Genomic DNA, 11,765 nt, shown 5'->3' with positions numbered 1-11,765 from the left:
GTCATAACTTTCTTTCCAAGGAGTGTCTTTTAATTTCATGGCTGCAATCAGCATCTGCAGTGATTTTGGAGCCCCCCAAAATAAAGTCTGACACTGTTTCCACTGCTTCCCCATCTATTTCCCATGAAGTGATGGGACCAGATGCCATGATCTTTGTTTCCTGAATGTTGAGCTTCAAGCCAACCTTTTCACTCTCCTCTTTCACTGTCATCAAGAGGCTTTTGAGTTCCTCTTCACTTTCTGCCATAAGGGTGGTGTCATCTGCATATCTGAGGTTATTGATATTTCTCCAGGCAATCTTGATTCCAGCTTGTGCTTCTTCCAGCCCAGCGTTCCTCATGATGTACTCTGCATATAAGTTAAATAAGCAGGATGACAATATACAGCCTTGACGTACTCCTTTTCCTATTTGGAACCCGTCTGTTGTTCCATGTCCAGTTCTAACTGTTGCTTCCTGACCTGCATACAGGTTTCTCAAGAGGCAGGTCAGGTGGTCTGTTATTCCCATCTCTTTCAGAATTTTCCAGTTTATTGTGATCCACACAGTCAAAGGCTTTGGCATAGTCAATGAAGCAGAAATAGATGTTTTTCTGGAACTCTCTTGCTTTCTCCATGATCCAGCGGATGTTGGCAATTTGATCTCTGGTTCCTCTGCCTTTTCTAAAACCTGCTTGAACATCTGGAAGTTCACGGTTCATATTGCTGAAGCCTGGCTTTGAGACTTTTGAGCATGACTTTACTAGCATGTGAGATGAGTGCAATTGTGCGGTAGTTTGAGCATTCTTTGGCATTCCCTTTCTTTGGGATTGGAATGAAGACTGACTTTTTCCAGTCCTGTGGCCACTGCTGAGTTTTCCAAATTTGCTGGCATATTGAGTGCAGCACTTTCACAGCATCATCTTTCAGGATTTGAAATAGCTCAATTGGAATTCAATCACCTCCAGTAGCTTTGTTTGTAGTGATGCTTTCTAAGGCCCACTTGACTTCACATTCCAAGATGTCTGGCTCTAGGTGAGTGATCACGCCATCGTGATTATCTTGGTCATGAAGATCTTTTCTGTACAGTTCTTCTGTGTATTCTTGCCACCTCTTCTTAATATCTTCTGCTTCTGTTAGGTCCCTACCATTTCTGTCCTTTATCAAGCCCATCTTTGCATGCAATGTTCCCTTGGTATCTCTAATTTTCTTGAAGAGATCTCTTGTTTTTCCTATTCTGTTGTTTTCCTCTATTTCTTTGCATTGATCACTGAGGAAGGCTTTCTTATCTCTCCTTGCTACTCTTTGGAACTCTGCATTCAAATGCTTATTTCTTTCCTTTTCTCCTTTGCTTTTCGCTTCTCTTCTTTTCACAGCTATTTGTAAGGCCTCCTCAGACAGCCATTTTGCTTTTTTGCATTTCTTTTCCATGGGGATGGTCTTGGTTCCTGTCTCCTGTACAATGTCATGAACCTCCATCCATAGTTCATCAGGCACTCTATCTGTGAGATCTAGTCCCTTAAATCTATTTCTCACTTCCACTGTATAATCATAAGGGATTTGATTTAGGTCATATCTGAATCGTCTAGTGGTTTTCCCCACTTTCTTCAATTTAAGTCTGAATTTGGCAATAAGGTGTTTATGATCTGAGCCACAGTCAGCTCCTGGTCCTGTTTTTGCTAACTGTATACAACTTCTCCATCTTTGGCTGCAAAGAATATAATCAATCTGATTTCCAGTATGCAAATCAAAACCATGCTGAGAGGTCACTTGACAATGAAGTGGCAAAAATAATCCCTGATCTTTAAGGGATTCATATTAAAATTCGAGAAGCCCTGCTCCATATCACTGGAATTATCAGCCTTTTTTTGAACAGCAAATGATCTTTTAACCTTTCAGCTTCTAGCACCGCAGATCTGCAGGGAGCCTGTGAAGCTAGGTTTCTAACAGTTTTCTAGGTTGATGCTGATGGTCTGTGGACCACAGTTCCACTTGCAAGGTTGTGAAGGCTGCAGATCAACAGGCTCTGTTAAATGTCACATCTCTGTTGGGAGTATAAATTGTTAGACATTTGGGAGATTGGGCAGGTAACCTGTAAAGTGAGCATGTAAGCCTCCTGTTAACCAAAGTCAGTTCTTGAACTTGTGCACCAGGAGACGTGTATGTAGCAGAACCTGTCAGGTCTCTGCCCAGACTTCCTTGGAACTCTTGCCATTTCTTTTAAATTGCATATTAGTCTTGGAATTGCTGTGCTTTCATCCCCATGGCAAACCACCTTTGTGTCTTTGTTGACAGGGTGTCCTAGGGATGTGCCTGCCAACAGAAAGCCTGGATTTTATGTCCCCTGGGGGCAGACACCGATTGACTGGTATTTTGCACTTTTTGCATGCATGGTCAGTTGTGTCAACTCCTTGTGAGCCCATGGACTGTAGCCCGCCAGCCTCCTCTGTCCATGAGATTCTCCAGGCCAGAATACTGGAGTGGGTGGCCATGCCCTTCTCCAGGGATTCACTGGTATGGGGGGTCTCTATGCCGGTTTCTCCCCCACCCCTCCTGATGGGACAGCTTGAAGCTATGATTCTGTCTTTAAAGTTCCCGCAGTTGATTCAGACATGGTCGCCTTCTGTAGGGCTTTGCTTGACAGCACTCCGTTGGGCCCCTCTGTGCTGGGACCCTGCCTGCCCTGCGAGGCAGGCTCTCGCTGGTCATGAGCTTCCTTCCTTTGTAAAACGGCATTCGCTGTTGTTCAGCCACCAGGCTGTGTCCTACTCTCTGCAACTCTACGGGCTGCAGCATGCCAGGCTTCCCTGAACTTCACCATCTCCTGGAGCTTGCTCAAACTCACATCCCTTGAGTTGGCGATGCCACCCAACCACCTCACCCTCTGCCGCCCCCTTCTGCTGCCCTCAGTCTCCCAGCATCAGGGTCTTTCCCAGTGAGTTGGCTCCTCATGTCAGGTGGACAAAGTATGGCAGCGCCAGCATCAGTGCTTCCAGTGAATATTCAGGGCATTCGTGGTGCCCTTCTGTTCTTCAAGGTGTAACGTAGGTGATACCTCTTTCTACAGGGCCTCCCGAGTGGCGCAGTGGTAAAGAACCCCCTGCCAGGGTAGGAGACCTGGGTTTGATCCCTGGGCTGGGAAGATCCCCTGGAGAAGGAAATGGCAACCCACTCCAGTATTCTTGCCTGGGAAACCCCATGGACAGAGGAGCCTGGGGGGCTGCAGTCCACGGGGTCATAAAAGGGTCAGACACAACTTAGTGACTAAATAAACTGAACGGCCACAAGGTGAGAACATGACTTCACGCCCCACTTTTTTAAAATTGTAATTTCATTTGCGTTTTACATTGGAGTAGAGTTGACCCCCATTGCTGTGTCTCTTTCAGGTGTATAGGGCCTGACTGAGTTACACATTTTATCCCTGGCCCCTCCCATTTAAAACAGTCAGAAGTTGTATTCTCTGCATGTTAGTGTGTCTCTGCTCTGTAAGGTAGCTCCTGGTGTGGCTTCGCAGACTCGATGTGTGCGCGGGTCTGTGCTCCTCCTCCTCTGACTCAGCTCACTCAGCCGCTCACCCCTCTGTCTGTCCATGCTGCTGTGAGTCGTCACACTGCTCCCTTCTGTTTTCCGGCGGAGCCGTGCTCCACTTCAGAGTGGCACCGTTTCGTCTTCCTTTTCCTCTACATGGACATTTTGGTGGACTCTGTATGTTGACTGTTGTAAACAGCGGTGCCATGAACATAGGGCTGTTTGTGTCACTTCGAGGTGATTTTCACCGGGTCTCAGCATCAGAGGTGAGACGGTGGATCAGATGGTTCCTCCATGTTTCGTTTCTTAAAGAAACCCCGTCATGTTTGCTTGTGGCTGCCCCTATTTCCATCCCCAGCAAGAGTGAAGGATTCCCTTTTCTGGACGTCCCGAACAGCATTTATTCTGGAGATGGTGGACTCCTGCAGGGTCCCTGGGCACTCCAGGTCCATGGGCTGTGGGGCTGACTGACTGGCAGATCCTCTCCAGCTCCCTGGGACCCAGGCCTGCTCGGCCTGCAAGGCTGATGGACAGCCCACCAAGTCCCCGAGGCGTGAGGTGAGTACAGTGGGCTTTTTGTTTTCATGTTCATTCTAGAGGTGTGTCTAGGTAAGTGACAGTGCTATGGGCTCTCTTTTGGGTTTCTTTAGGCATATTTTGTTTCCTAACAAGGTGTCCAGCACCCTCCTTCCGTTACCCACAGAAGTACCTGAGTTCTTTTTCTGGTTGTTTTCCAATCTAGGCTGTTATAATAGTGTGTTGAGTCAGGTTTCCTTGTGCTCCAGAGTGGGCTCATGTTGAACATTTTATGAGTCGTGTTTCTATGTTCCTGGGAACCAGAAAATTTGTCTCCACCCTGCACTTTCCCTTTGGTAACTCTGTGCTTCCTTTAGAAGTCCGTGAGGCTGTCTTTTGGAAATGAGTCCTTTAGTACCATGTCTTGATTCCATGTCGAGTGGATATGTATCCCTTCCTTCACTTTGTACGGTCGTGTCCGCTCTCCTCCCTATGGCCTGAAGCTGCACAATGTTTTCCCTGTTCATGGCTGAGTCGTATTGGCTGTGTATATACCCTCTATCTTCTGTATCTGTTTACGTGGATGGATACAGACTTTCTTCAGGGAAAAGTCCCTTCCTGGGTTTTCAGTGAGAGTGCAGTGTGCTGGAAGAAGCACCAAACCCTGTGTCTTTAGCTGGTTGTGTTCTTGTATGGGTTGTTAGAGAGTTTTGAATAGGGTTTCCATGTTCTGTAGAGTTGAGGCAGGAGGGTTTGACTTAGGATCCTACAGATCTTGTGAATTTGATTTGCCCAACAGCACTTTTTTAAAGTTGTAGTTCCCCCAAACTGCCACAAGGCGGCAGCATTTCTTCATGCCATACTTCCCCCCCGCCCCCATAATTTCATGTCTTTTCTATTGGAGCAGAGTTGGTCTCCAGTGTTGTTTCTCCTAGGTGTATAGGAACTTGATTTTGGTGTACAGACACATACATTATTGTTTGGGAGTTTTGATTCCCCCGTAAGTATCACAGCAGGTTTAGCAGGGTTCTGTTTGCAATTTGGGAGACCGTTTGTGATTGTCTGTTGGATATATGTTACTTTGCATAGGTTGATCTTTTTGAAAAATCAGTTTGGTCTTCCATGCCTGTAAGTTTGCTCTGCTTTGTAAATTAGCTTGTCCGAATTCATAAATTATATGCCCCGCGCTGTCTTACGATAGTCGTCTGACTTCACCAAGTACGGTGCTGTTTCGGTCTGTCTACAGCTGAGCAGTGTGCCAGTGAGCAGTTGCACCATGAAGTCTTTCTTTTTCTCTGGGTGGACAGGCTGGTGGGTTCTATGTCTTGGGTGTTTTCAATAGCAGTGCTGAGAAAACGGGGTGAAAACGTCATTTCGGATGGTGACTCTCTCTGGGTGCCAGCACAGGAGTGGAGCTCCTGGGCCCCGTGCCTCCTGGACCCTGCACCTGTGTCTAGTTCTGTAGAGACCCTCCATGTGGTTCTCATCGTGGCTGCACCTGTTTCCACCCCCATGGGATGGAGGGTGAGTCCCCTCTCCGCGTCAGAGGGCCATGCTGGCCTGCCCGTGTGAGGTGACACCTCACTGGACTTCAGATTTGCCTTTCTCTCATAATGAGTGTTGCTGAGCAAGTTTTCATGTGCCTTTTGGTCATGTGTATGCTTCCTTTGGGAAATCTACATTTATATACATAGATAAATGTTTATCTTCATGTGTTTTTACAGAGCAGCAATAGTTACGTATATGTCAATCCCAATCTCTAAACTCCTCCCTTTCCTCTCCATTCCCCCTTGGTATCCATACCGTGCTCTCCACCTGTTTCTGTTTCGGGTAGGAAGTAAGGTTATCTATGTAATTTTTTAATTTCCCATGTATGCGTTATTACGGTATTTGTGTTCTGACTTCCTTCACTGATTATATGACGGTCTCTAGGTCCACCTAAGTCTCTACAAATGGCAGTTTCATTCCTGACCATCTTTCAGAGTCTGGGTGCTTCTCCACTGGCTAGCTCTGCAGTTTCCTGTGGCCTGGGCGTGTGCAGCCTTTTAAGGATTTCTGTGTTTACACTCGTAACTCTGGTGACAGAAACTCTCATTTGCTTTCAAAGCTGAGGGAGTCTGGTGCTGGACTCAGAGCTGAATAGTTGGGGTCCTGATGAGGTGTCCACACCCTTCACTCCCCAGGGAGCAGCTCAGGGTTCATTCCCTCTTGATGTGGGTCACTGTGCCAGGCAGTGGGATTCACCGTGAGGCTCTGACGTGTTTCCCTGTTCACCTGAGGTCACTTTAGAGGAAACTTTTGTGCGTGTAGCTGTAGATCTGGTGTGTCTGTGGGGAGGAGTGTGTCAGCGTCTTGTACTGACATCTTGAGCCACGGCACCGTACACTTAGTTCCTGAGAGAGGTGATGGTTAAGTGGTGCGAAGGTGCTCCCGGTGGGGTCACAGACACCGGTGTCACGCAAGTGTCAGGTAAAGTGCTGAGGCGGGCGCGGCTTCGAGACAGCTCCCCAGGCCCCTCCTGGGGGCACCCACTTTCCCTCTCCCCCACACCGCATCCAGGCTCCGTGTGGACAGAACTTTGCAGATCCCGCATCTGGTGGTCCAGAAGCACGGGTTCTGCCGACAAGAGTTAGTGTGTGTGAAGATGTATGCCGAGGGTCTCGGTGCTGGGCTCGGGGACGGAGGGGCTGCCATGCCAAGGGCTGCGGGTGGCCCCTCACTGACAGGCCCCGTGAGCCCTGTCCAGTGGCCGCGTGGAGTCGGAGCCTGTCCTGGCCTCCTGCACCCAGGAGAGAGCGCAGTGCAGTTCAGTGGGTTTAGTCTGCACGGGCTCATCAAGGCTGCGAGAGGAACCAGAAACTGACCTTGTGCTTCACAAAGCTGCAGCTCTTATTTGTTAAATATTTATTGTTGTTAAATCCACATTACACCAGCACGACAACCCAAAGTAGTAAGATAGCACTTATTGTTTTTATAAATACATGAAAGGTGGCAAAATAATGCTGCTTAATCCCAAACCCAGCAAATTAGCAAAACATCACATTCGGGAAAAGTTGGCAAGTACAAGAAGACATCGGTTGTAATTCTGCAAGAGAGAGGTCCAGGAGAGCCTCGCGTGCCAGTCTGCCCAGGCTGCGGGCACCGGCGCTCACACTGGGCACGCAGCGCTTGCCTGGCGTGTCTAGAAGGAAGGGGAGAGCCGTGCCCGTGAAGCAGTGAGACGGGCTGCGGGCGCGACCATTAAAGCCCTGCACGGCGAGTGGCTGAGCTAAGAGAGCTCGACATCTTCACCATGAAGAATGAAAGGCAAGCGTGCTCTGCATCGGAATACAGTGTGTTCTCTCCAAAGCAAAGTACCATTAGCATATCATAGCAGGCCCCGTTTTCTCGTGTTTAAAGTTGATTGGTTCTGACTTAAAACTGTCAAGTCTGGTCAAAATCCACTCCGTCCAGCTGACTAGAGTCAGGGGCACTTGAGATAGCCTTGGGATGACTGGGAGCCCAGCACCTTCTTCAGTCAAGAGGCCTCATGGCTGCAGGGAAGTGAAATTACGCTCCCCCCCGCCGTGCGGGCGCCGTGGAGAACACGCACGCGGGCGCCCACCTGGCTCTGGCTCAGTCCCGTGTCCCCCAGCAGACGAGTGCCCACAGGCTGCCTCCGACCCGTGACAACCTCTCCGCTCAGCCCATTACCAACTTGCTCTGTGCATCCCACCTCCTACCCTGCGGTGTCCCGAGGGTCTCCCACCGCTGGAACCCCAACTCCCTGACTCAGGAACGGCAGTGTTGTAGACGGAATTCGAAGAGAACCGAGGGAAGCCTGGCCTCCACTGGCTCCCGTCCCCCTGCCATCTGCGTGGACGCCGTCACCGTGCACCCGGCATATCGCCCTTCTCCCCTCTGCTCCTCCCTAGCCCCTCACCCCCGACACGCCCCACCTGCCGTGGTCACTTGGGTGGTCTAGAGGCCCTCCGTGGAATGGTCTGTGGTCTGTATCTGCTTTCCTCAGAGTACCTTACGCGTTTCAGCATGAAGCTCCCTACCAAGGCAACACAAAAGGAAAATACACAAAGAAAAAGCTAACAACAAAGGTCTTAACCTTGATAGAAACTCAGGATGCTGCCAGAACTGCAGGCAAGTGGTTCCTTCGTACGACTTAGTAGAAAACGGTTTGCACAGACAAGGCACTTGCGTGGGCTTCTTGGTCGTGCCCTCCTGCTGCAGGGCCGCCTCCGGGAAGGCCCCGCGCTCACGCGGGGTGGCAGCGCCGAGCCAGTGTTGAAGGCACTTGGGACAACACGGAGCGGGGTCACTTTTCCGTGAGGGCTTTGGCATTTCAGACCCCTTGAATCACAGCACTTCCCGGAGTTTGCATTGGCTGAGGAGTGTAAATTCTGTGCAAGGCGTGCATCCACTGGCGTCGTGTGCGCAGCCTCTGTTTTGGTTTACGGGAAGGAAAGGAGAGTTGAGGCGCCCTTTTGTCTCTCGGAGTCGAGGTGCACTTGCGTCCGCGGCAGGAGGCGGGTCCGGGTGGCGCGGTCGGGTCTGTGCTCCCGCGAGGGCGCCGATCACAGGTCCTCGCTCTCCACCAGGCCGGGGCTCAGCGCCAGCGCGGACGGGCCGGCCTCGGGCTGGAACGCCGCCCGGATGTCCAGGCCCTGGTCGGACAGCGCGGCGTAGCGGCTGGCCGACGGCCGCACCCGCTTCGGCTTGGCGCTCGGCGGCGGCTGCTGCCACTGGGCTGCAAGACACCCGAGCACGCGCAGGTGAGGGCCGCGGCGGGGCCGGCGCGGGCTCGCAGCACACCCCGCACGCCCCCGAGGGGGCCTGAGAGGCCTGCACGGTTCTGCACCTCAGGCCCTGTCACAGAGCTGCAGGGCTGCGAAGACCGCAGGGGTAACAGAGGCAGTGCAGCTCACCCGCGCCTCGGTTCTCCCTGCAGCCTGGGACTCCTCGGAAATGGCCACTAAGCTGCCTAGCTCCCCTGTTAAGAAACCTCCAAAGCTCACGGGCAGGCGTGCCACAGTAGACAGTCAGGAATTCTGGATGGACTGGGGAGGGGGGCAGGCTGAGGTCACAGTTACCGAAGCATCAGAGGTATTTCTAAATTCAGAAATCAGTTCTGAATTTTTCCTCGGGCTTTACTCGTCACAGAGTGCTATGGTGACAAAGGGCTGCTGTCATAGGGTGATACTGTCAAAGAGGGATCCTGACCTAGTCTGTCAACTCAAAAGGGGCGGTTTTTAAACTCAGACATGAGTGTACACAAGGAGACACACACCAACACACAAGCCTACTGCCAAACTACTTCAGACACCACACGCACACGCGAAGCGCTCTGCAGCAGGCAATATGCCCTGCAGCATCAACGGCCCCGACGCTGTGGCGCGTCAGGACACAGGAGGAATGTTAGAGGCGGCCCCATGCACCACGCGGTAATGAGATGGACGCGTCTGTGACTATGCCTGAGCCTAGCGTTAGCTCCCAGAGGCGCGGGGGGAGAGAGCACAGCTGGGGAGCCTGTGCCAGAGAAACAGAGGCACACGCGTGCGACACGCAGCGTTTCTGAGCGATACTTGGGCACTGTTCTCCTGGCGAGGGTCACTATTACTGTCGGGAAACTACAAACAGAAAGAAAAAAAGCAAGATGAAGTCTCGGCGCGGGAGGCTCGAGGGCCGTGTGGGACTGATCAGTCTGCGGCGCGGAGCCGGGGGCCTCGGGCGTCCAGCATGGGGAGGTACTTACTGTACACGTCGAGTCGGGCTGTGCAGGACACAATCCCGGCCTCGTTCTTGGCCGACACCGTGTACCAGCCCGCGTCGTCCTTCGTGGCGCCCTGGATGAGCAGGCACACGTAGCCGTGGTGGTCCTGGTGCATGCTGCAGGAGAGGGCCTGCTGTGAGGGCTGCCGGGCTCCTCAGCAGGGCCGCGAGCTGTGGCTTACGGCACCCTGCGTGGCCTGCAGCAGCTGCAGCCACTCCAGCGGGTGACCATGGAGCGGACGGCTGCAGGCTCTGCCCTCACCAAGCCGCCGCAGGGGGGGCTGCGAGCCCGCACGGCCCCTGCACTCTGGGGAGGCCGGCTTCTCCGACCCCGGGGCTGGCACTCACCTCACGCGGTCTGTGCTGTGCGTCAGTGAGTCGTTCTCCTTCTTCCAGAATATCTGCGGCGGGGGTGCCCCCGAGACCCGGCACTCCAACCTCACGGGGTAGCCGTCCGCCACGCCCGTGTTCTGCAACTTCTCCAGAAAGACCGGCGGCTTGTGTGCTTCCTTAGCTGGAAGAGAGGAGACAGGTGTCCTGCCTGGGAGATGCGGGCAGTGCCACGGAGCCTGCAGGTGCCCTCAGCAATGCGGGGCAAGAGGCCCGTCCTCCGCCAAGGAAGTCCTTCACCTGCAGGGAGCCCGTGCTCACCCCACACCTCCTCTTCCTCTGCGGGGTCAAGGCTGAGAGCCCTGCTCCTGCCCGCCCTACAGCGCCTGCCTGCGTGGCCTCAGGGGCCTCCCACAGGCTGGCAGTCGACTAACAAGGATGCCGTCCACTGCTGCCCCCTGGTGACGCTGAGCCGGCGGCGTGCTGGGGTCAGAGCCACGAGCTGCCTGCCCTGCTGGCTGGGACATGCTGAGAATTTTTAGGTCCTGCTGCAGGGAGACGGGCAATTGCACTGCACGGGGCGGACAGGGGAGGGGGCTTTCAGTGGGTGCCTAACGACTAGCAGGGTGGGCTGTGCACTATGGGCCCTGCTGGCCTCGTGATCACCGGGCAGCTGCCAACAAGAGGGAGAGCATCCGGCCTTCTCCCTGCCCCCCTCAGGGGCAGACACATCAAAGGTGGAGGCTCCACCCCAGACCTGTAAATAACGAGGACCCTATCTGACCTTAAATTATGTAGGAAGTTAATTTTTACTGGAATTTTTCACCTGAGCTACTCTGGGGGACGCAGGTGGTGGGAGCAGACCTCAGTTTTCTTTCTGGGTCTTTCCTTTCATGAGAGGATAAAGATGGATGGACCTTCATGTCACAACAGCAGACAGCTGCATTTAGAGGCTGTGCTGGGCAGGGCTCGGGGACGCAATGTTTCATAGGATGTCATCCTTGTGAAATGATTTAGTCTTAAACTGTGAGCATCACGGCCCATTCTACAGCAGGGAGAGTGAGCAGCAGTGATGGGCTGGCCAGAGGACGTAGCCAGGAAACGAGGACTGAGCCCTGACTTTTCCCAGAAGTGCCGACGGGGACATCTCGGGCCTGAGGACAGGCATGGTCAACAGAGCAGAATACACAGGTGAGCAGCGGGGGCTGGAGGAGGGAGTGAAACGGAGCACAGACCACAAGCTGACTACACTGTGTGCGAGTGCCGAGCTGTCAGGAGAGCCCTCAGGGGGAGACACCCAGTGTCCGCACCGCGGCGCTGTCTCTACAGAGGGCTCGGGGTGCTCGGACCTGGAGGAAGACCAGAGATGGGATGCACCCAACTCCACAACCAGGGAGGATGTGGTCTCCACAGATCACGCCTCTGGGAAACAAGGAGGAAACCTTGCTAAAGGTGCTGCTCGGAGGACCAGTGAGGTAACACACACAGCGCTCTGCCAACAGGGGAGAGATGCAGACACAGCACAGGCTCCCCACACGGCTCCTGGAGGGCTCTGCACGCAGCGGGAAGAATGGACACAACACACCCTCTCCACTCTTGTCGATTCTCTGAACATTTTCATACACTCATTTTCCTTAGCTAAAGTAAAAAGT

At 53.0% G+C, this 11,765-nt stretch overlaps 1 protein-coding gene across 6 annotated transcripts in view; it reads right to left on the bottom strand.

Moving 5' to 3' along the window:
* Positions 1-6,907: 6,907 nt before the first annotated feature.
* Positions 6,908-11,765, bottom strand: part of PALLD (palladin, cytoskeletal associated protein) — a 367,111-nt gene continuing 362,253 nt past the window's right edge. For 5 of the 6 annotated variants that reach the window (XM_055427986.2, XM_055427989.2, XM_055427988.2 and 2 more), the window contains 3 exons: positions 10,132-10,297; positions 9,767-9,900; positions 6,908-8,761 (listed from right to left, as the gene is read on the bottom strand). In XM_055427986.2, coding sequence (XP_055283961.2) covers positions 8,589-8,761; positions 9,767-9,900; positions 10,132-10,297 — 473 coding nt within the window. In that variant the 3' untranslated portion in view covers positions 6,908-8,588. The other variant, XM_055427990.2, reaches the window with a different exon arrangement.

The sequence above is a fragment of the Moschus berezovskii genome, chromosome 7 (assembly GCF_049115385.1).
Source record: "Moschus berezovskii isolate FMDL1 chromosome 7, NW_MosBer_1.0, whole genome shotgun sequence".
NCBI lineage: Eukaryota > Metazoa > Chordata > Mammalia > Artiodactyla > Moschidae > Moschus > Moschus berezovskii.
This window is presented reverse-complemented; position numbering and strand designations above follow the sequence as displayed.